The 23,192-nt window shown below is 60.5% G+C and overlaps 3 protein-coding genes across 15 annotated transcripts in view; 2 read left to right on the top strand and 1 right to left on the bottom strand.

Moving 5' to 3' along the window:
- Positions 1–8,935, top strand: GRIN3B (glutamate ionotropic receptor NMDA type subunit 3B). The gene is made up of 9 exons (XM_081502427.1): positions 1–426; positions 2,132–2,724; positions 3,196–4,228; positions 7,028–7,173; positions 7,262–7,377; positions 7,480–7,631; positions 7,935–8,099; positions 8,178–8,236; positions 8,408–8,935. Exons 1-9 carry the CDS (start codon positions 1–3, stop codon positions 8,748–8,750), a joined length of 3,033 nt encoding a protein of 1,010 aa, XP_081358553.1. The 3' UTR covers positions 8,751–8,935.
- On the bottom strand, positions 8,865–15,684 carry TMEM259 (transmembrane protein 259). Of its 7 annotated transcripts, none has more exons than XM_081502434.1 (11): positions 15,302–15,684; positions 12,168–12,287; positions 11,621–11,720; positions 11,399–11,509; positions 11,019–11,141; positions 10,833–10,933; positions 10,687–10,744; positions 10,516–10,548; positions 10,293–10,425; positions 10,121–10,220; positions 8,865–10,035 (listed from the first exon to the last, which is right to left on the bottom strand). In XM_081502434.1, the coding sequence occupies exons 1-11, from the start codon at positions 15,557–15,559 to the stop codon at positions 9,490–9,492; spliced, it is 1,683 nt and encodes a 560-aa protein (XP_081358560.1). In that variant the 5' UTR covers positions 15,560–15,684; the 3' UTR covers positions 8,865–9,489. The 7 variants fall into 7 exon arrangements, with proteins under 7 accessions (XP_081358560.1, XP_081358559.1, XP_081358557.1 ...); XM_081502433.1 differs by having other exon boundaries at positions 10,516–10,599; XM_081502431.1 differs by having other exon boundaries at positions 12,168–12,443.
- CNN2 (calponin 2) overlaps positions 14,888–23,192 on the top strand; it is a 13,624-nt gene continuing 5,319 nt past the window's right edge. For 5 of the 7 annotated variants that reach the window (XM_081502436.1, XM_081502438.1, XM_081502437.1 and 2 more), the window contains exon 1: positions 20,280–20,393. In XM_081502436.1, the coding sequence (XP_081358562.1) occupies positions 20,331–20,393 (63 nt within the window). In that variant the 5' untranslated portion in view covers positions 20,280–20,330. Of the gene's footprint in view, positions 15,010–20,279; positions 20,394–23,192 lie in introns of those variants that run through there. The other 2 variants (XM_081502441.1, XM_081502443.1) reach the window with 1 other exon arrangement.

The raw sequence follows: 23,192 nt of genomic DNA on the forward strand, positions 1-23,192 counted from the left end.
ATGGAGTTTGTGCCGGCGCTGTGGCTCGGCCTGGCGCTGGTGCTGGGGCCGGGGCCCGCCGGGGGCCACCCGCACCCATGCGGCGTCCTGGCACGCCTGGGGGGCTCGGTGCGCCTGGGCGCCCTCCTGCCCCGCGCGCCCGCCGCCCGCGCCCGCGCCCGCGCCGCCCTAGCCCGGGCCTCCCTGGCGCCGCGGCTGCCCCACAACCTGAGCCTGGAGCTGGTGGCCGCCGCTCCCCCCGCCCGCGACCCCGCCTCTCTAGCTCGCGGTCTGTGCCAGGCATTGGCGGCACCGGGAGTGGCGGCCCTGATCGCCTTCCCCGAGGCACGACCCGAGCTGCTGCAGCTGCACTTCCTGGCGTCCGCCACCGAGACCCCCGTGCTCAGCGTGCTGCGGCGGGAAGCGCGCGCGCCCCTCGGCTCCCCGGTACGCGCGGGGACCCGAGGCGGGATGGGAAGCTCCTGGGGCGTGGGGTCCGGGGTACTGGAGACAGTCCTTGGGATGCACAGGACTGGACTTCTGGACCGTAGATGAGCGAAGACTCGGAGTCCGGATGACAGAGGCTCTGGATCCCGGATGTCCCCGGGGCTCAGGGACCCAGAATGGGAGGCGGGAGCCCCGGGACGCAGGGACCTAGAGCCAGGGACCTGCGGCTCGGGACCCCGCGGGACTCCTCTGGACTCCAGACGGCGGATCCCACGGGGCGCCTCCCTGGGCCTCGGAGGTGTAGTCCCTTGGGAGCGGGACCCCCTTGTCGGGTCCAGGAGTGCCTTCGGATCCCCACTGGGCGGGATCGCGAGCCTGGGATGGGAAAGCGGGTCTCCCTGCCCCCTCTCCAGGGGCAACAGTTTCAGAGGCTGAAGCTGGAGGCCTTCCTCCCGTCAGCATCCTCCCAGAGGCCCTCGAGGCTAGGCCGCCCCCACCCACAGCCTTCTTGACCCACAGCCTCCTCAGATCCCCAGACTCCAAAACTCTCGTCTTCCTCTGCCTCTCCTCGACCTCGGAGTTCATTCTCTCTTATTTCCACCCCCAGACTGGAATTTGGGTCCGAATAAGTAGAGAATGGGACAAAGACGAGAGAGGGTGACTGGCAGAGCTCTGGGATCCCCGCGGTGCCCCAGGGAGAGATCCCTCCTCTAAGGACCAGCTGGGAGGGGCCCAACGCCCGGACGTGGGGCCTAGTAGGGGGCCTCCCAACCCACCTTGAAGCCCCCTCCAGGTCTTCCTTCTTCTGAGGGCGGGGAGACTCTGATCCTAGAGGAGGCCTGGTGTCTCTTTAACCCACCCCCCACTCCGTTCCTGCCCCCTCACAGTGGAAGAGATGCAGGACCCAAATCCAGGCCTGTGGGGCCCTCTACAGCCAGATCCAGGAACTGCACCCCTTCAGTTGGACCTGTCAGGCTTTGGGCGGATAATAGGCTTGCCTCTTCCCCTCTCCCCGTCCTCGCCCATGCCAGGGACTGAGCAGTAGCCTCCAGCCTTTCTCCGGGCACTCAGCACCCTGTCCCCACCCAGACAACATCCTGCCTACCCTAGGTGTCTGGTAAAGTTCTCATCCCACACTGAAAGCAAATCCAGGAGAACTTTCGGGGTGCCCCGGGCACAAAGTGGGGCCCTTCAGTTCCTGGTTGGCCTGGGTAAGTCTGAATAGAGAGGGGGTATGGAGCTGGGTTTTGAAGGATGTGTAGGAGTTGGCTGACCTAGATGGGGAAAGGTCTTCCAGCTGGGGAATCCAAAATGCCTCAGAGTGACTGGAGTCAAAAGAGCAGGCCATGCAGGTCAAGGCACGGCCAGGCTTTGTGCTGATGGCGATGGGGAGCCACAGAGGGGTATAGAGCAGGGGCTGGGCTGGGAGGAGGTCGACTCAAGGTCCTTTGAGTAGCTAGCAGCAGCCAGGAGACACAGCCTGTAGCACATGTCAGGAGCAGGTGCTGTGCGCACGCCTGGCATTCCTGGGGGCACTAGCAGAGGGGGAGGGGAGGGGGGAAGGCTCTAGTCCTCGCAGCCATACTCCTGGGCTGCAGTGCGGCCCACTCCCAACATCGGCTCAAGGTGATGTACAGATGGGGGTGGGAAAAGTGTAGTGGGATTGTGAGGTCGCCAGCCCTAACTTGACCAACCCCTCTGCCAGAACCCATTCCACCTGCAGCTGGACTGGGCCAGCCCCCTTGAGACACTGCTGGATGTGCTGGTATCCGTGCTGCGGGCTCACACCTGGGAGGACGTCGGCCTGGTGCTCTGCCGTGTACGTGACCCTGGCAGCCTGGTGGTCCTCTGGACAAGCCGGGCGGGCCGGGCCCCGAAGCTTGTGCTGGACCTGAGCCGGCCGGAGCTGGGCGATGCAGGGCTGAGCGCACGCCTGGCACTCCTTGGGGCACCAGCCGGAGGGAAGGCCCCGGTCCCCGCAGCCGTACTCCTGGGCTGCGATGTGGTCCGCTCCCAACAGGTGCTACAAGCTGCACCCCCTGGTCCCCGCTGGCTGCTGGGCACGCCGCTACCCGCCAAGGCCCTGCCCACTGAGGGCCTGCCACCCGGAGTGCTGGCGCTGGGCGAGGTGGCCCGGCCCCCGCTGGAGGCTGCCATCCAGGATGTGGTGGAACTAGTGGCTCGTGCGCTGGACAGTGCTGCCCGTGTGCAGCCAGAGCGCGCCTTGCTTCCTGCCACAGTCAACTGCAGTGACCTACCGCCACCAGAGCCTGAGTCTTCGGGCCGCCTCTTGGCACGGTGAGCAGGGCCCTGGCTGCAGGAAGCCACCTCTGCCGGTGGGCCGTGACAGGCAATAAGATCAAGTGTTTGCTGTATGCCAGATGCTGTGTCCATCTTGCATGAAAGCAGAACCTAAGAAGGGGATTCTGTGGGGCTGGGGTGGGGGCTTTGGGAGAAGAGAGAAGGGAGGAGAAGGAATGAGTGAGACTGCCGAAGTGAGTCACCTCCTGATCCTGGGGGCCCTCGAGGGCGACAGCACCCCGGAACCAGAAGGCCCCACCTGGGCCTCTGAACTGGGCAGCAGCCCTTGGCTCAGGGCTGGGACGTTGCCCCAGTCCCCAGGGCGCGGGTACCCTGATCAGAAGGGGTCGTGGAATGGGGGGCTCAATAGAGCCCCCAGTGGCCCCGGGTGTGTCTGAGCTGCAAGGCCACGGGTCTCACCTGGGGGGAGGGATCCCTCCGCCCTGACGCCGCCCCCACCCCCACCAGGTTCCTGGCCAACACATCCTTCTGGGGCCGCACGGGACCGGTGTGGGTAACCGGCTCCTCGCAGGTGCACATCTCCCGGCGCTTCCGCCTGTGGAGCCTCCGCCGCGACCCGAGGGGCACCCCGGCCTGGGCCACGCTGGGTCGCTGGCGGGATGGGCGGCTGGAGTCGGAGGCATGGGGCGCTGCCGAGCAGCCCCCACCCTCGGCAGGTGCCCAGGCGCGGCCCAAGCTGCGGGTGGTGACGCTAGTGGAGCATCCGTTCGTGTTCGCCCGCCAGCCGGACGAAGACGGGCGGTGCCCGGCGGGGCAACTGTGCCTGGCCCCCGGCACCAATGATTCGGCCACTCTGGACGCACTCTTCGCCGCACTGGCCGATGGCTCGGCGCCCCGCGCGCTGCGCAGGTGCTGCTACGGCTACTGCATCGACCTGCTGGAGCGCCTGGCGGAGGACGCACCCTTCGACTTCGAGCTCTATATCGTGGGCGACGGCAAGTATGGCGCGCTGCGCGATGGCCGCTGGACAGGCCTGGTGGGCGACCTGCTAGCCGGCCGGGCGCACATGGCCGTCACCAGCTTCAGCATCAACTCTGCCCGCTCGCAGGTGGTGGACTTCACCAGCCCTTTCTTCTCCACCAGCCTGGGCATCATGGTGCGCGCACGCGACACGGCGTCGCCCATTGGCGCCTTCATGTGGCCTCTGCACTGGTCCATGTGGCTGGGAGTCTTTACTGCGCTGCACCTGACCGCGCTCTTCCTCACCCTCTATGAGTGGCGTAGCCCCTTCGGCCTAACGCCTCGTGGCCGCAACCGGGACACAGTGTTCTCCTACTCCTCTGCCCTCAACCTCTGCTATGCCATCCTCTTTGGACGCACGGTATCCAGCAAGACGCCCAAGTGCCCAACGGGCCGCCTCCTCATGAACCTGTGGGCCATCTTCTGCCTGCTCGTGCTGTCCAGCTACACGGCCAACCTGGCTGCTGTCATGGTCGGGGACAAGACTTTCGAGGAGCTGTCTGGGATCCACGACCCCAAGGTGGGCAACTGCAGGGGGAGCTGAGAAGTCTAATACCCCCACCCCCATCCTCACCCCAGAAAGGGCAGCTGTTCCTTTTCTCAAACTCATACTGAGCCCAGCCGCTGCTGGTGAGAACTGAGAGAGAAGCTAAAAGGATGGTGTGTGAGGTGGTGGTAAAGTTCCAGGCAGGGACTTCCATGGTAGTCCAGTGGCTAAGACTCCGTGCTCCCAATGCAGGGGGCCTGGGTTCCATCGGTGGTTGGGGAACTAGATCTCACATGCCACAACTAAGATCCAGCGCAGCCCCCCAAAAAAGGGCCACGGAAGAAAATTAGGCAGAGGTGGGGACACAGGGCTCGATGGAGAGGAAGATTTCTCCAGTGCAGGTCAGGAATGCCTCTGGGAGGCGTGACACATGAGGTGCTTGGTATCAGGGAGGAATGTGGTAAGCAGTGGCAGCCTGTGCAAAGGGCCTGGGGCAGGACTGTGCTTGATGTATTGGAGGAGCAGCAAGGAAGCCTTGTGTCTGGAGCAGAGGAGTTGAGGAGGGGAGAGGGAGGAGGGGAGGGCAGGAAGGGGACAGGGCAGGGCCTGCAGGGCCTGCAGGTGTGGGAGGATGTGGCCCTTGAAAACAGCTCCGCTCAGAATTTTCACCGGGAGTCCTAGAGGACTGTTGGCAGAGCAGGGCATGCCCTGGCCTACATATTTTTCTCTTTTAATGAAAAAATTTTAATATTCTGGAACAAGAACAACCATGAATGAAACCATTGCCTCGCTCCAAAATAACTCCTGGCCAGTTCCATTCACGCACCAACCCCAGTCACTGAATTATCCAAAAGCAAGACCCAGGCCGCCTGTCATTTCATTATGAACATTCAGGAAATTTAAACATCAGGGACCCATTTTCTCAGTTGTCTCCCCCCCACCCCGCCATGGTTTGTTTGAATCTGGATCCAAAATGCACAGACATCGAGGATGCCAGAAACCTCTTTGTTATTGAATCAAACTTAGATCCACTCGCTGGTGGGCAGTGAAACCATTCTATTGATGTGGGGTCATGACGAAGGAAACTACAGGGTTTATCGCAGGTGCCAAGCAAGGAGTCCAGGCAGCTAGTGCTTAAGACCTGAACTCCTAAGTGGCCCTCAGGGAAAAGTGGTTTTCATTTGTTTATTTTTTAATATTGGGGAAAAAACTTTAAAGACAGGGTGAGGGAGGGGGGTTTCAGGGTGTGTGTGATCAGGTGGTGGACATTCCTTTGACTGGTTGGTGGTGAGGTAGTCAGGAGTCAACATCATTAACCCTCTGGTTCTAATCAGCCTAGGGTCTCTGTGCTTATGGGCAGCATATAGTTAACTTCTACCACCTGGGGGCGGGGGAAACAGCTGAAAGGACCTGGTTCAGGATTTTGTTTTTTTTCTTTTTTTGGTCACACTGCATGGCATATGAGCTGTTAGTTCCCTGACCAGGGACTGAATCCATGTTCCCTGCAGTAGAAGTGCAGAATCTTACCACTGGACCACCGAGGAAGTCCGCTGGCTCCGGATATTAGCTATAGCACCTGAGAAGGAATTAAAAGTCCTTGGTTTTAATGGCTAAACTATTCTTGTCTTGACTCTTTTCCTTTGTTTCTGCATTTTGTCATTTCTTTGATTTATTCTTTTGAACTCAGGGAAGACCTAGGAGGCTATTTTCTATAGACAAAAGGCAGGCAGAGGACAAGGGGGTGGTCTGTCCTGAGAAGGCCCCAGAAGATCATTTTGACACTCCTGTCTTTTTCACTAGTGATTTGTTTGTTGAAGTTGTTTTGTGTTTTGCCCTATAGTATCTCCCAGTGTTTGGATCTGGCTGATCTTGTCTCTGAGTGCTGTTTAGCCTCTTCTGTCCACCCCCAATCCATGACTTCCCAGTTAGCGATGATAGTAAAGAACCCACCTGCCAATCCAGAAGACATATTAGGAGACGTGGGTTTGATCCCTGGGTCAGGAAGATTCTCTGGAGGAGACAATGGCAATCCACTCCAGTATTTTTGCCTGGAGAATCCCATGAACAGAGGAGTGTGGCAGGCTAGAGTCCATAGGGTCGCAAAGAGTTGGACGCGACTGAAGCAACTTAGCACACATGCCGCCCGCCCAATCCACCACCACCCTGGTGTCCTCTGTAAACCATTAAGGAGATCTAGATGGGCCAGCCACTCTCCACATGTGGCTACTTTTTAAATTGATTTAATTGAAAGCATGCAACAGCACAGTTGTAGAGCATTTTCTTCCACAGAAAGTTCTGGACAGCCCTGCTTACCTCAGGTCCAGCTTTTTGGAGGTGCATAGCCCCAAGGAGGCCCCGGTCAGTGTGGCCTCAGTTCAGTTCAATTCAGTCGCTCAGTCCTGTCAGACTTTTTATGATCCCATGGATTGCAGCAGGACAGGCTTCCCTGTCCATCACCAACTCCCCGAGCTTACTCAAACTCATGTCCATCGAGTTGGTGATGCCATCCAGACATCTCATCCTCTGTCGCCCCCTTCTCCTCCCACCTTCAATTTTTCCCAGCATCAGGGTCTTTTCCAAGGAGTCAGTTCTTTGCATCAGGTGGCCAAAGTATTGGAGTTTCAGCCTCAACATCAATCCTTCCAATGAATATTCAGGACTGATTTCTTTTAGGATGGACCGGTTGGATCTCCTTGCAGTTCAAGGGACTCTCAAGAGTCTTCTCCAACACCACAGTTCAAAAGCATCAATTCTTCGGCGAAAGTGGGGCGCGAGGGGGGAGCAGGGGCAGGGGTCGAGGCCCTCCTGTGCTGACTGGGCGCTGGCCCGCAGCTGCATCACCCGTCTCAGGGCTTCCGTTTCGGCACGGTGTGGGAGAGCAGCGCCGAGGCCTACATCAAGAAAAGCTTCCCGGAGATGTACTCGCACGTGAGGAGCCATAGCGCACCTACCACTCCCCACGGCGTCGCCATGCTCACGTGAGGGGGGCGCGCGGGGCGGGGCTCGGGGCGGGGTCACGCGGGCGGGCGGGCGGGGATGCTCACCCTGCCCCCATGCTCTCCGCAGGAGCGATCCCCCCAAGCTCAACGCCTTCATCATGGACAAGTCGCTCCTGGACTATGAGGTCTCCATCGATGCCGACTGCAGGCTGCTGACCGTGGGCAAGCCCTTCGCCATTGAGGGTGAGGAGTCCCCAGGACCAGTGATCTGCGGGCTCCAGAAAGGTTCTGTTCCTCTGGGTCTGCGTCCAGCCTGGTCCCAACCCAATGCCTGGCCTCCCCCAGGCTATGGTATCGGACTCCCCAGAAATTCTCCGCTCACCTCCAACCTATCGGAGTACATCAGCCGCTACAAGTCCTCCGGCTTCATCGACTTACTGCACGACAAGTGGTACAAGATGGTGCCTTGTGGGAAGCGGGTCTTCGCCGTGACAGAGGTGCGGCAGGTCCCCGCACGCGGGGTGGGGGTTGGCCTGGGGGAGCCCCCGAACCTGCGTGGTCCTTCACCAGGATAGTCAACCTCTGTCATTCCCAAGACCAGTGTATTTGCCTGCTTTTGTGCATCCTATTCATCCTACAAAACCCCAGCTCTAGTGCCCTCTTGTCCATGACACCTCCGAAAATGTAGCCCCAGGCCCTTCTCTCTGGCCCAAACTCTGTCCCCTCTCCCGTCCAAGGTCTGGGCTCCCCCGGGGTCTGCTATGGCCCGGAGGGACTATGTGCCTGCATCCTGCCCACAGACCCTGCAGATGGGCGTCTACCACTTCTCGGGACTCTTCGTGCTGCTCTGCCTGGGTCTGGGTAGTGCTCTGCTCAGCTCCCTGGGTGAGCACGTCTTCTACCACCTGGCGCTGCCGTGCATCCGAAGAGGCAACAAGCTGCAGTACTGGCTGCACACGAGCCAGGTGAGGAGCTGGCCAACCCCAGGGGCCGGGGTCGGGGGCGGGGCTGTCTTCCCGCTGAGCCAAATTCTTGGCTCCTAGAGAATTCATCGTGCCCTCAACACAGAGCCGCCAGAGGGGCAGGAGGAGGCGGAGTCGAGGTAAGGTGCTTGGGGGGCGGTTCACCACCCCAGCAACTCCCATACCTGTCCTCCAGACAGTCGTCTGGGTCCACACCTCCTTCCAGTGGTGGCCTCCTCAGGAACTTTGACCCTAAAGGGCAGACGCGGACTGTGGGTAGGACGTGGCTGCCCAGCCCATCCATCCCCCAGGGTTCTCGAGGAGCCGCAGCAGAACACGCAGGCTGTCCCCGCGGGCCCAGAGAGCTGGACACAGGTGCGCCGGGCCGCGGTGAGGGAGCGTCGCGTGCGTTTCCTGCTGGAGCATACTGTGGTCTCTGCCTCCCCTGCCCCCATCCGCTCCAATGGCCCGCCCGCCGAGCTGCGGTCTGGCGCCCCGCTCCCTGGGGAGCTGGAGGAGCTGGAGCAGCAAATCTCGGCTGCGCAGGAGAGGCTCTGCCAGGCGCTGCTGCGGCGCAGGGCGCTCCTGGCCCAGCTTGGGCACAGCACTTGCGAGCTCCTGGCCTGCGAGGAAGCTCCGGAGGTGGCCCCCTGAAGTGGGATCCAGCCCTTCTCCAACTGCCGCGCCTGCTCCGAGGGGGCCACCCGGCCATAGGGTGGAACCTCCCTTCCTGCGCGGCTCCCCTCCCCAACACACAGACACTGGCTGGACGCTGTCAACAGTTTATTCTATATACAAACACCATTTTGTACACTGCAATTAAATAAGAGTGGAATGCGCGCTCTTCTGCATTCCTCACAGAGTGATTGGGTTGGGTCACCGGCCATCTCCCCACCCAGAGCAGGGCAGGACCCTGGTGCCCCTGGCTGCCTTAGATGTTGGCGCCTATGCGCCATCGGGGCCAAGCTCTACCTTCCCGGACCCCCAGCCCGGGCGCGTAGGGTGGCCGTGGAAAGGCACTGGGCATGACAGAGCACCAGCTAAGCCAGCCCCACCCGATGCTTTGCTTCGGGGCAGCTTGCTCCAGACCTTTCACCACCTTTTCAGAACCTTCCATGGAGCCCCACCCCTTCTCCTACCCTGGTTCACAGGCTGGTCTTGATTTACTAGCTGAGGAGGCCCACCAGGGACAGGGACAGGCTGTAGGCCAGCCCCATGCCCTGGGGGAGAGACGCCTGCCTCCCAGCAAACCTGATGGACCCCAAACCACCCAAGGCAGGCTGAGCATTCCCAGAGGCGCTGGGGACAGTCTCCCTGACCCCTGAGGGCTCCAGCCAGGTCACACCCAGCTGGCTTGGACGGCCAGGGACAGAGGCAGTCAGCTGCCCAGGGCTCAGGAGCCGACCTCCAAGGGCGTGTCCACTAGATCGGTGGACGCAGGGCTGGGCCTGCCCCCCCCAGTGGTCTGAGGGACTGCATCAGACCCTGGAGAGTTGCTTGTAGGGGCACTGTCCTGGGGGGCCCGTGGGAGCCCCCCACTGGGGCTTAGGGGGCTAGCTGGCCGCCGGTCCAGGAGAGAAGCGCTCAGGCCAGACAGGAAGGAGGCGTCTGTGATGATGGCAGCCGTCTCCGCCATCCAACCCAGGTCACCACTGGCTGCTGCAGCCACTGAGGCTGCCGCAGCCACCAGGGAGCTAGGTGCCTCAGCCACAGGCCCGGGGCCCCCACCAGCACCTGGCAAGCCAGGGCCCAAGGCAGGGGACTGGCTGGCAGCGTCAGGGGTGATAGGTGGGATGCCTCCATTGTTGTTCAGGTCATCTGGCAGGGCCGTGGGGGTGCCGGGGCCCAGTGGTGGTGTCTGCAGCAGCATCTCCTGGACACGGATCTGCTGCAGGATGGCGGGTAGCTCGTAGTGGTGGAAGAAGTAGATCATGGAATGCTGGGGGGAGAGGCACCAAGTCAGGCGAGGGACTCCCAACAGGCTGGACCCTCGGACCGCCAGTCGCAAGAAAAGCCCACCTCACCTGGATGAAGAGCCAGGAGGTGACGAGTGCTAGGCTGCTGTACTGCCCGTTGAAGCGATAGTGGTAAGCATAGAAGGCAAAGTGGTACAGGTAGAAGAACCTGCAAGGGGAATAGTTAGGTGCTGCCCACCCAGCTGCCCCCACCCCAGACCACATGGCCTCCGGTGCCCACCGAAGCCAGTGCCGCTTGCTGGTGTTGGTGTGGCAGCAGATGGCGTCATACTGGTCAGCCAGCCACACGATGAGGATGATGTAGAAGGCTGTGGTGGTGTCATTGAAGAACTCGGACATGATCGCCTCCATTCCTGGGAGGGGGGGAGATGGGAGCCACCGGTTGAGGCGGGTGGCCAGCACGCCAGAGAAGGGGGCAGGGTGTGGGGGCGCAGGGTCCTCACCCACGAGGGCCAGGATGACGGTCAGCAGGGGCGCTGCGGGGAAGGCGATGGCCATGTTCATCTCCAGCATCTGCAGCAGGTCCACTGCGGGAGAGGGCGGCGGGCGGGCAGACCGGGTGAGGTGCCCGGAAGGGGGGAGGGGCAGGGGAGATGGCCAGAGGGGACACTCACCAATGAAGACAAAGATCTGGTGGTGGGAGTAACGCAGCAACATGGACACACTCAGGGTCTGCAAGTGGGCCACCATGAGGCTTTAGATGGCTGCCCCACCCCTCCGGCCTCACCCCACCCCGCCCCACCCAGCTCGAGGCACTCACGAAGATGACCATGATGACGAAGGCGGCCAGGTAGGACGTCCGGGCCATCCACATGCTCACGAAGCGGTAGTGCTCCCCAGACACCACGTTCCTCAGGAAGCCTGCATGAGGGATGGGGTAGAGGAGGCAGTGAGCAAGTGCCCCAGCCCAAGCCCCACCCAAGCAGGCCCCGCCTTCACCCCGCACCCTTGTTCTCCTCGTTCTCCGCCAGGCCCTTCACGCTGGACATGAGGATGTCATCATAGCCCAGGAACTCAGCTAGCAGCAGGCGGCTAAAGCGGTCACCAAAGCACTGGTCTCGCATGGGATCTATGGGCAGGACCAAGACAGGGATGTTAGTCCAGGGGCGCAGAACTCCACTGCCCAGCAGTGCTGTGACTGACAGGTGCAGAGGAATGGTGGAGGAATGGAGCCTTGGGAAGTTTCCTGCAACTGGGCAGCAGGGGCAGCCCTGAGACCTTGGACACAAGTGCTTCCAGGTCACCCCTCCCCAAGGAAGACACCCAAGACTGAGGAGAAAGGAGCTCCCTCCCCTGGGCCTTGCTCTGCTTTGCAGGGGCACTCACCCAGGGTGACCACCATGACGGGGATGCTGAGCCGCTGGCGCGTGGCCTGTGACAGCCTCAGGAAGCCGTACTCCAGTGAGTACTCTACGATGTACTCGTCCTGCGGCCAGGCTGCGGGTGGGGATGGCTGGTCAGCAGAGGAGCCCTCTCCTCAGAGGGCTGGGGGGACTGCACCACACCCCCACCTCCGTCACTGGACATAGCCCCAGGGAGTGGTGGTACCTTTTGGGGGCGTCTCAGGGAATGGGAACTCCTGGCTGTCATTTAAGGCCTCGGGGCCACCTGGTGGCTTGAACACCTTGGGCTCGATGTCCAGCTCAAACTGCACAGTGGGAGGCAGAGGTCAGCAGGCCCTTGGTACCAAAGGGTTGGCCTGAAGGTCTCTGCCCATCCCCCCAATGGAAGGCAATGTATCCCTGACCCATAAAAGCCCTAACCCCAACACTGAGCTCCCTGAGATTTCCAGGTGAAGGTCTGAGGGACAGGATCAGCGAGGTGGGGCCCCCTGCTGGGTCTGTACCAACACTCCGTCCACATCCACCCCTGGCCTCTGGCCACCTGAGCACAGTCCTCCCTCTAGGCTCCCCATCCTGTGGGCAGCCACACCACCAAGGATGGCCAGGATCCCCTCAGAGCTCTGAGCCCAAAGCCTGCTTCTTAGCCTGTCTGCCCTCAGCACCCCAGAACCAGGCCTTTAGTAGACAACTGGGAAACGGCCCGGCAGGTCAGGAGTGTCCCCTGCAGCCCTGACCACACCCCGGCTGCTCACCTTGATGGAGCTGTTCCCGAACATGTCCATGGTCAGCTCTTCCTCCTCCTCCTCCTCTAGCTCCAGGCCATCGGGCTCCACGGCCAGGCCGGGGAAGCTGCCATGGCCACCATCGCAGAACTGCAGGAAGACAGGCGCGCGGCTCGAGTTGTGCTGCACCTCTACCCGCAGGATGCCCTCACGCGGCCACTTGTCACGCACGTGCTCCAGGCAGTTGATGGGCGAGCGGGAGAAGACGATGTGGATGTAGGCCAGGACGAAGAGCACGAACAGGGCCTGCAGGGCAGGAAGCGGTCAGGGGGGAGCTGCCTGGGACCCCCCCCAATCGAGGACCCCTCCCAGTACAGGCCCCCACACCCGTAGAGCCTCCCACAGGCCAGCCTGCACTGAGGCCAGAGATGTGGCCATAGGCTCAGTGTCCCTGGGAACCCCAAGCACCTCTCCCCAACATGTCTGGGGACCTTGAGATGACGACAGGAGTCAGGAAAGCGTGGGGCCCATGGTGGCAGCAGGCTGCGGTCACAGCTGACCCACAGCCCCAGCTGTGCTCTCTGGGCCCCGATGTCCAGCAGGAGCCATTGCCAGAACACTGTTCACCCTCAGCCATGAGGACAATACCGCACCACATGCCAAGACATCACAGAAAGCGCGGACACGCAGGTGGCCCAATGCCAGGGGCTGCCCGAGCTCGTCCCTGCAAGGCACGTGCCTGCCATCATCCCCAGTTTGCAGACAGGAAACCAAGACAGAGGCCACACCGACAGGACGAGGTGGAGCCAGGAGTTAAACCTGGAGGAAACACCAGGCAGGGTAGCTAGGTCCTGAGAGGGCCATATGGACAAATGGGGGACCCGTGACCTCGCAGAGTGGCCAAGTCCCCACTGTCACCCTGGAGTCTCCCCCAGCGCCCCTCACAGCCCCCCTACCATGAACCAAAATCCCAGGTGGGGTCCGTCACCCTGACCAATTGGGTGGGTCCCTAGAGACAGGCCAGGACTCTCGTCCCACTGGACAAGGCCTACCCCTGAGCTGGACCTGGTTCCCCACCGCCTCCGTGGAACAAGCTGGCAAACAGCTGCCTCCTAAGACCTATCAGCAGACACACCCGGTGGCCCCACCCCCTTCTCCCTCTCAGCATTTCAGGAATCCATCTGTCCTCTGCCTGACAGCTGGCCTGGCCATATCACAGGCCCTGGGTGCTCCAGCCCCCAACCTCTGGTATCCCGTGACCGAACACTCCACCTCACTAGCCACGCTGTCGCGCCAGCTCCAGGGCCTTTGTACATGCCGTCCCTGCCACCCACCTCCTTCCTCCCAGCCTGAAGCAGTTTGCTCTGACTTGGACCCTGCCCTGGTAGCTGCTGTCTCTCCCCCCTTCCTCCTGGTCAGCCACTCATCTCTGGTCCCAGAGATTGGCACAAGGTGGCAGGGGGCACGTGGTGGCAGGGAGCGGGGGGGGGGGGGAACCAGCTCTGCAGGTGGAGCAGAACAGGTGCCACAGGAAGAGGCGACCAAGTGAGGAGGGGAGGGGAACTTGATCTCTGCAGCAAGAGTCCAGAAGCTAGGCAGCTGGGAAGCAAAGAAGGGAACTTTCTGGAACTCAGGCAGCCTCAGAGATTGGCTAGCTCAGCCCTGACTTTGCAAAAGAGGGAAACCAAAAGCACCAGGGGCCAGGGAGGGTCCCGAGAATTGAGAGGGGCCTTGTGGCTGCAGCCCCGTGGAGAGAAAAGATGTAGGGAGCTAAGAGTGACCTGATCCCGCAGGCCCCCACACAAGGGGCACAGCCTGGACGTGCGGCCTGTCTGCCCAGTTGGCCCAACCCCTGACTTGCTCCTTGGTCCCAATTGGGAAGCAAGCGGAAGGACCAAGCCAAGGCCTCAGGCCGGACTCTCAGGAAGGCTGAGCTCTGTGGGGGCCCTCCTCACATAGGGCACTCCCTCCCTTGGGTGACATGGGCTCCTCCTGAGGGTGCAGAGAAGCCAGGGCTTCCTTCTAGGATGCAACCACGCCCACACTAGGCCTTCTGCCCACTCTCAAGCTACCCATGGGTCCCACGCACCAGGTAAGGGAAGCCCTACTCAGGGCCTCCAGAGTCGAGGCCCCCCCGGGGGGGGGGCACCTGCTGCCGCTCAGGAACTGGGAGGCTCAGTGGGGACCCACTCCCAGGTCTGCAGGACAGCCTTGCACGCACCCCTGCTACCCAACCTCGCTGGCCTGCGCCCCACCTGCCTTAGACCCCTTTCTGTGGACAAGGAATCCAAGCTCCCTCCTAAGTCGGCAACTGTGACCCCGGCCCCCGCCCAGGGGGCACCCCAGGACAGGACACAAACAGGAACAGCCATTTCTCCATTTCCTCAGGCCCGCCAGACAGCCGGGGTCCGGCACCCAGCGGCTCCTTCCCTGAGTAAGACTCCTCCTTGGAGGGACCCGCGCCGAACCGCCCGGACAGCCGAAGGAGGACCGGAGCGGGTCTTCCGGACGCCCCTCACTGAGGCACCAGCGGCACCGCTGGCTGGGGCTCTGCCAGGAATCCTGGTGACGTGACCTCGGCCTGGTCACCTTCCCCCAGAGGTTCAGAAGGGGTAGAATCTGAGTTGGAGCAGAAGGGCTCCAAGAGGCGCGCCCTAAGAAAAAGGGGGAGAGAAGAGTGGGGAGCAGCTTCCGGTGCAGGTGGGCGGTCCGGGGGTGTGTCCAAAGAGGCGGCAGTGGCGATAGAGCCCGGAATCCCCGGGTATGTGGTTTGCGGCGAGGTTAGGCTCGGTACTGGGGACGGAGTCATCCCGGGATGAGGATCCCAGGCGACAAGGTCGAGGGTCGCGGGACTCGGCTCCGGTCTCCCGAGGTGGGGACGCCGGGAAGGGCGAGGCCAGCGGTGGGGTGCAGCCTGGAGGGGCTGGGAGTGAGTTTCTGGAATCGGGATCAGGGGCCACTAACCCGGGGAGGCTCGGGCCTTGCCGGGTGGAAGTTTTTGGGAAGGAGAGCGGGGGAGGCAGCCTTAAGGGAAGGGTCACAACCGGCCCAACCGGGCCTATGCCTCCGGGAGGGAGGGGCACGCTGCCCCGGGCGGAGTCAGAGGTCGAAACTCAGGGGTAGGGGGTCCATCCGCCAGGGTTAAGGGTCGGGGCCGCGGTCACCTTGAGCAACACGAAAAATTCGAAGAGCCGACGGAAGGCGGGCGGGAAGAGGCGAGAGTAGGTGACAGCCATCTTGAAGAAGAGCGCGTGGAAAAGCCGGTCGCGCACGTTGATGAGAGGATTGGGGTTGAGGTTGGGGGTGCGAGGCCCGCGCGCGGGGGCCGGGCCGCCGCCGCCGCCGCCACCACCACCACCGCCGCCGCCACCACCGCCGTTGGGCCCAGGCCCCGGGGCCCCGGGTGCCGCGTGCTCCGACATGTCGCCCAGCGTAGCACCCTAACGGCCCGCGGCTCCCCGAGGGCGCCTCCCGGCCGCCATCGGCAGTCTTCGCCGCCGCCGCGCTCCTCACGGCCGCCCGGCCGCCGCCGCCATCTTCCGCCTCCGCGCCCCAGCTGACGCCAGCGAGTTGTCGCGACGGCTAGAGCGGCCTCCTCGCGCTTGCCGGGCACGCTGGGAAGCCGGCGGTCGGCCCGCGGCTGCTCCGCCTTCTGGAGTGTCAGCCGGCTCGGGAGCGCCGAGGGGCGGGGCTGCGTCTGGCCCCGATCTTTTGCACATTGCCCCCACTAGCCTCCACCGCTGCAAGGCGAGAGTCAAAATTAGTCAATATCTGAGGCGTTTAGAAGTGATAAAATATACTGAAAGGAAATACAACTGTCAGAGCTGTTTTCTACGTGGCACTCTAGAAAACTATACTGAAAATAGGCTCACAGTAGAGTGTTCTGGCTGAAAAGTGATTTAATTTGCGGTCTGTAAATTACGTCCCCAGAAAGCTCGTGGAGAATTCTCTTTTCGGCCGGGCCCGCTGTGCCCCTAAGCAGACTAACCTGATGCGCCGTGACGTCATAAAGGCCGGTGATGTTGCAGGGCCGCGCTTAAGTACTACCTCCCCCTCCTCGCGGAGGTCGGTGACTGGAAGGACTGACGGACCTCTCTCCTCTCTGCACTTGGTGGCGGTCCGGGGGATTTTAGGGGTCCAGAAGAGGCTAAGCGAACTGCTTTGGCCCAACCTTCCAGCCTTCGGTCCGTTCCCGACTTTTGGTTGTTCAGTTGGTCAGTCGCGTTGGACTCTGCGACCTCATGGACTGCAGCATGCCAGGCTTCTCTCTCCTTCACTATCTCCAGGAATTTGCTCAAACTCGTGTCCACTGAGTCGGTGATGCCATCCAACCGTCTCATCCTGACTAGGTTTTCCTTCTGAGAACGCGGGCCGCTCAGCACCTCCCATCTCTCTTCTGCTCTTAGGGCACCAGACCCGCCGTTCCAGCCTTTCCAGGACGACTGAGCCGACAGCCCTTTGCCAACTAAAGCAGGATCGCAAATGGTCTATCCCTGACCATGCCCTCCTTGTTGACTGCCACCAGTTGCCTGCCAGAGATGTCCCAGGCCTGGGAGCCCACATGTGGACTACAGACATGCTCATTCATTCATCTTTGAAAAGCCTGGGCGACTCCTAGCAGCCATGGTAGTAATAGAATCCAACATTCACTAAGCACCTACTGTATGCCAGGTACAGTAGTTCCACACCATGCTCCAAAGCAAGAATGGGTGGGCTGCAGCAGGGAGCATGGAAGGGCAGGAGGAGCCAGAGGCTGGGTGTGGGAGAGGACACCTGAGTACAGATGCTGGGGAAGGACACCCAGGGAACATTAAGAAGGGACAGTCAGGGCCTCTGAGAAAGACCAGGGTGTGAGGCAGGCATGGCAGGGAGGAGACTTTTCAGCTGTTCTAGAGCCTCAGAGAACTTTCCAGACCTACCTGCCTGGTTTCATAACCCTGGGAGCCCCACTTCCTTGAGGTGGACAGGAAGCTAAGGTCATCCCATCTCTTCCTGTTTCATAGAGAATGCCCTGTATGGGGGCCTGGCATACAGTCAGTGCTCAACCAATGCACATTCTTGACATTATTACAGGTCACCCCCAGATCATTTATTGGTTACAAAAGGAGAACACAAACTCCTTTTATAATGGAGAGGCCAGTCGATGTACCTTTGACCTGGGGAGAAAACCCAGTCACTCAGTGGGGGTGGGGGGGTGCTGTGGGTCCCTGAAATGTGCAGTGAGGTCTGATGCATTAGCCATATGCGACTCCTAAGTTCTGGAAATGTGGCCAGTGCTGCTGAGGAATGGGATTTTAAACTTTATTTTTATTGAGGTAATTTGTACTGAAGTAGGGCACCGGTAATCCCTGTCTAGCACTCACTTCCACGTCAGGGAGACACTTGACCCAGGGGAGCAAATGAAAGTTACTGTCACAAAAAAGGAAAATGGGGGGAAACAGTTCTAAATCTAAGACAAAGATAAGGAGAAGGACCAGGCTTCGCACTTCTGGGGGCAGTCGGAGACTTTATTTTACTTTATTTTATTCTTTTTTAATTGGAGGATAACTGTTTTACAATGTTGTGCTGGTTTCTGCTGGTTTTTGGTGTGGGTTTGTCTTTTGTTGGGGACTTCAGAAGATGGCTGGATCTCACAGGACGCTGTGAGTATCACTTGGGACCTGTCTGGGATGTGTGAGTGGCATTGGGGCTGGGAGCCTTGGTTGGGGCTCACTGAGAAGGTTCTAGAAGGTGGACAGTGAACAAACCAGGTGGAAAGAGTTTCAGTTAGAGAGCACTGTGGGAGCAAAGGCCCTGAGGCAAGCCTGTGGCTGATTATTGGAGGCAGAGCGAGGAGAAGCCCCACGCCTCTGGAGCACAGTGAGCCAGGGAGACCTGGGGACCTGGAGGACACCTTTGTTGAGGGGTGATAGGGAGCCTGGCAGATTGTGAGCAAGGGAGATGCTGACCTGAGTTAACAGGCTAGTCATTTTATTGTAACTAGTATTGTTTGTTTGTCACTGCATCATTTGACGCATAGGAACCCCGGGGTCTCATGCAAAGCCCAGAAGGCCCTCACCGCACCTGCAGCCCCTGTGCCCACCCACTCAGACCCTGGGGCCCAGCACCCAAGGCTGAGGCTCCAGGGTTTCCTGCAACCCTAGGTCCTCCAGCTGTGGCCCCCATCCCAGAGTACCTAAATCTGTCCCCAGTGAGCCTGCGTCACTCCATAGCCCTCCTACCCCCACAGTGTCCTCAGGGTCAGTCCTGGACAGAGAGATGAGTGCCAGTGTTCAAGGCTGTAGGGCAACTGCAGAGGCCCCAGGCCTCCTGGCCAGGTTCCGAGGCTGACCCAAAATTCCTGAGATTTTCACATGCCCTTATCTCAGCTGACCGGGAATTTGAACCCAGGTGGGGCCCACTGAGGTTGTAAGATTACACAGAACCACGTAGTTCTGTAAGCCTCAGGTCCTGGGGGAGTTTCTCAAATTATAATAGTCTAAGCTTTTGGAACCTCAGAGTTTTGAATTCTCAGATGTCTGATCTGAATTTCTGGGTTCCAGCAGGCTAAGAATATAGTGTGTTCTCAGTCGTTCAGTTGTGTCTGACTCCTTGCTATCCCATGGGCTATATAGCCCACCAGGCTGGCTCAAGCCTCCTTCCCACTACTGCCAGCCCCCACAGTGCCCTGGTCCTGCCCACCCCCTGTGGAATCTGCAAGGAGTCCACCAGCACAGCCCCCATCCAAACAACCCCCTACCTAGACACTGACAAACCACCCTGTTCCCACACTCAGCTGCACTGTCTGGTTGACCACTGGTCCCCATTTCACAGATGATGAAAATGAGACCGGAATGGGAAGGGACTCACCCAAAACCACCCAGCTAGGACTTGAGCCCTGAAGAAAGGAGCCTTCACATAGAATAGGAGATGCATTGTCAGGGAAAGAGTCAATAGACATCGAGAGGATGTTCCCAGGAAGGGCAGAGTGAGTAATCTCCAAGCCCTCACAGATCACTTGTCAAATGTTTCAAACTCCTATTTATGCTTCAAAACCCCACTTCCCATGCCCACTCTTACATGCCTCTTTCCTTTACCCCTCCAGGGGAGCACCCACTCCTGGGGTTCCTCCACCCCAGACACCTCTCTCTATCCTGTACCTGCTCACATGGGGCAGGAGTGTCTATGCCAGGGTCTGTCTTCCCAGGGATGAGCAGGGCCAGAGCCAAGGTCTCCTAGGAGCTAGTATAGCCTAGCAAAGGGATTGGCCCAGAGGCCCCGTCATAGAGCTTTTGATGAACAAGTAGGTCTGTGAATGAATGTTACTGAAAAAGTGAAATTTATTCCTTTATTTATTGATTTATCTGCACAAGCAGGTAGCATGTATTGAGTGCCAAGTGTGTGCCTGGCTTGGTTCCCTTGGCGTCCTCAACTCTACCCTCAAGGCATCTCCTGACTTCAACTCTCTGCTGTTCCATCTCCTCCCCATTCCCACCATCCCCCAACCCAGAATCTAGGGTCTCTTCTCATCCCCCACTCCCCCACCCTATCTGATTGATCTCTGCACACTTTCAACCACTGATGGTCCCTCCAAGTCTTTGCACTTTTTGTTCTGCCAGGACAAACAATGCCCTTTGGACTGGCAAACTCCTACTCCTCCATCAAAGTCCCAGCGCCAATGGCCCCCTCCGCTGAAAAGCCTGTCCTAGTTCCCTTGCTTAGCACCCAGCTAGTAGGGTTTGCAGAAGCGGACCTAGACTGGGAGGCGCCTCTAATCATCAGAGAAGGGGTCCCCATGCACCGCTCCCCCGCATTAGTGTCCGAAGGGAATTAGGGTTCCATTCAACCACTTTCCCCCTCCCATTATCATGTAGAAAGGTTAGTTGAGGCCCAGAAAGCATGGGGACAGCCGCCCAGGGGCTCCCAGCATTGAGTAGGAGGGGGTGCCGGGTCTTCATGGTGCGGGGCCCGTCCTTCCCGGCCTCAGTCTCCCTGGGGTTCCGAGGAGGCGGGGCGGGGGTCGGGCGGTTCAGGGGCTCAGGAAGCCCGCGGCCTCAGGAATCCGGCGCGGCGCAGCCTTATAAGGACATGTGCGCCCCGCGCCAATCAGCGGTGGGGGCGGGGCGCCGGGTCCGCGTCCCCAGCCCGCTTGCCCGCCAGCCCGGCCGTCGGTCCGTCCGTCCCGTCCCGCGCGCGGCTCTGCGCCCGCCAGCCATGAGCTCCACGCAGTTCAACAAGGGGCCCTCGTACGGGCTCTCGGCCGAGGTCAAGAACCGGGTGAGTGAGGGGAGCGCCCTCTCCGCCAGCCCAGCCGGTCTCACCCTCCGCGGCTGCAGGGCTGGCGCCCCGCTGGGCTCCCCCCACCCCCCCACCCCACCCCACCCCACCCCACCCCACCCCACCCCGGCATCAGGGGCGGCCCTCCTCCTCCTGAACCTCCGAGGGTGCCTCCGACGCTCCCTAAACTCTGGGGGAACAGTGAGGTCTGTGCTCTGGCACCCCCAATATCTAGGAGCGGTTGGGTCCAACCCCTTCCCCAGCCCCTACTCGTCTGAAGACCCCCGCCCACCGCTCTGAACCCCCCAGCCCTGGGCCCCTCTAGCGCTTCAAGGCCTGAGAAGGTCCTGAGGGAACCTCAGCGGCCCTTTCTCATCCCCTCCCCCACTTCTGCTTTTGGACCACTTAAAACTTTGGGGAAGGAAGGGGGCGGGCCAGGTGTTTTTGAGAAGGGTGTGGCCCCCCAAAAGAATTTCCCGACCTCTTACACCTGGGAGGTGGGGCACTGGATGGGGGGAGGAGTTGGAATCAAGGGGGCCTACCTTCCACATTCTCTTTGTCACCATCTGACACACTTAAAGAAATAGCAAAGAGGTCCACCAGTCCCCTGAATGTGACCCTGCCATGAGTTTTGTAACTTGAAAACATGGGCTAGGGCATGGGGGGTGGGGCACTCTTCTTTTTCAGAAAGTGCTTTTGGTTCCAGCCCGAGAGGGCAGGGGCTTCTGCAAGGTCACACAGCAGGCTCAGCGCATCCAAGGAAACAGGAGCAGAGAGTGATCCCTGCCCCGGAGGGCAAGGGGAGAGGTCCTAAGCTGGACACACAAGGGTTTTCCAGCTAGAGGGGAGTTTGTCATCCCTGTCCACCCACTAGGCACACACTGTCACCAGGCACCTGGGAATGTGGCCCCAGGGAGGCGGCTGACGGGAGCCTGCCTGGGCACACTGGAGACACAGCCCTGAAGGCCCCCAGGCCCCTGCCAGGTCATCGGACCAGAGGGAGAGTTTCCACATCTCAACTATGTGAGCTCCTAGGAACCTCCCTCCAGCGCATTTGGGAAGCCCAGGATCTGAGCATGGTCACCGAGCAAGCTCCCCATCGATTCCCCCTTGAACACAAAATTCCACACTCCAGCAGTAATGCCTTGGTGGGGAGCAGAATGTTGACAGTCCTCACCCAGCCGAGACCCTCTAAGATTCCTGCTTAGCACATGGGTTTCAGAGACATAGCTCAGACGGCCAAGACCCATGTAGGAGATCAGAGGCAGGGTCAGTACTTGAACCCAGAACTGGCATAGGCAGTGTCCAATGGCCAGCAGTCCTCCTGGGCAGCCAGGCATCTCCCCGGAAGCAGCAGGAAGTGGGCAAGGGTGCAGCACCCCAGCGGGGTGGGGGCAGCTTCCTGCGATGGAGTGGGATGGAGGCAGGTTGTTACCTGTCCTGTGGGGGATGAGGTCAGAAGCTCCCTGTGACCAGCCCTCAGTCTGTGGGCCTGGAGAATGGGCGGGGCCCCCACCCCCTCACCGGAGTCACCTTAGGGCCCCACCTGAATTGGAAACCAGGTTCCTGTGGTTTCTAGACTGTCCACTTTGAGAGGAGAAAGACCCCCTGCCCCCCACCCCAGGCTTCAGTCCCACTGCTGGATGGCATACAGGCAGGCTGAGGTTCAGTGCGTACCCCTGAGATCTCTGGCTGGCTGGGGGGTCTGGACCGCTGGGAACAGCTGGTCCTGATTTAGCAGGGAGGCAGCGGCTGCATTCCTGGCAGTTTGCGGTGGGGAGGAATGCGCTGAAGGCCAGCTGGGCAGCTGGGTGGAAGGCGGCCTAGCGGGTGGGGCCGGGCCAAGCACCCCTGCTCGGGACCCTCCGTGGCCCCAGCCCCAATGAGCTGTCGAGATGGGGCCCAGCTGGGCAGGCAGACCAGAGGTCCAGACCAGCCTGCCTGCTTCAAGTTCAGCGATCCTAATAACACCCTCTGCCTCCCCACAACCCTTCTGCCGGGCGTGGGAACCAGAGACAGGAGATCCGAGGAGGGAGTAGGCTGGACAGATCAGGTTCACAGGCCAGCCTCCTGCCTTTGTCTCCCCTACACTCTGAGCAGCTCAGCCCTGATCCCATGTCTAGGGGTTTATATGCAGGAAGCAGGAAGTGGAGCCCAGGTCTGGAAAGCCTTATGAAGACCATTCAAACATAGATGGGGAGACAGAGGCATGAGGTAAAACCTGTCCATGGTCATTGAGGAGGTGGGGGCTGCAAGGGCAGCTCTGAGTCCTTGTCCCTAGTGGGTGTGGAGGAGAGACCCGGGTGGGCACAGGGTGAGTAGAGATGAAGAGGGGCCTGGGGTTGGGGCTTCCCAGGTGGTGCTAGTGGTAAAGAACCCACCTGCCAGTGCAAGAGACATAAGAGACGCAGGTTTGATCCCTGGGTTGGAGAGATCCCCTAGAGGAGGGCACAGCAACCACTCTAGTATTCTTGCCTGGAGAATCCCGTGGACAGAGGAGCCTGGTGGGCTATGGTTGGTTCATGGAGTTGCAAAGAGTTGGACACAGTTGAAGCGACTGAGCACACACGCACAGGGTCTGGGCAGAAGCCCACCCGGCTGGGCAGCCAGGTCCTCAGGTTTTTACCACCCCTCCGGGGAGCTGCCCTGGGGCTGTACACACATACCCTGTCCTTGGCCTCCCTGGATGCTGTGGGATGCTGCCCTGGGGGCAGCCAGTGCTGTATCTGTGGACAGTGTGTGTTGATGGTGGAGCATGAGCCTCCTTACTGAGGGACAGCCTGAATTGGGTGGTACCTC

The sequence above is a fragment of the Giraffa tippelskirchi genome, chromosome 6, assembly GCF_054371585.1.
Source record: "Giraffa tippelskirchi isolate mGirTip1 chromosome 6, T2T-mGirTip1v1.2.pri, whole genome shotgun sequence".
NCBI classification, from domain to species: domain Eukaryota; kingdom Metazoa; phylum Chordata; class Mammalia; order Artiodactyla; family Giraffidae; genus Giraffa; species Giraffa tippelskirchi.

Excerpts from the sequence above, each read along its gene's own strand:
- GRIN3B (XM_081502427.1), top strand. The coding sequence starts at position 1 with ATGGAGTTTGTGCCGGCGCTGTGGCTCGGCCTGGCGCTGGTGCTGGGG. Across the intron at positions 2,725-3,195 it reads TCGGGCCGCCTCTTGGCACG|GTTCCTGGCCAACACATCCT; the intron begins GTGAGCAGGGCC and ends CACCCCCACCAG. Across the intron at positions 8,237-8,407 it reads CAGGAGGAGGCGGAGTCGAG|GGTTCTCGAGGAGCCGCAGC; the intron begins GTAAGGTGCTTG and ends TCCATCCCCCAG.
- TMEM259 (XM_081502428.1), bottom strand. The coding sequence starts at position 15,559 with ATGTCGGAGCACGCGGCACCCGGGGCCCCGGGGCCTGGGCCCAACGGC. Across the intron at positions 11,510-11,620 it reads CCCTGAGACGCCCCCAAAAG|CCTGGCCGCAGGACGAGTAC; the intron begins GTACCACCACTC and ends CCCCACCCGCAG. Across the intron at positions 10,221-10,292 it reads AGCAAGCGGCACTGGCTTCG|GTTCTTCTACCTGTACCACT; the intron begins GTGGGCACCGGA and ends TTCCCCTTGCAG.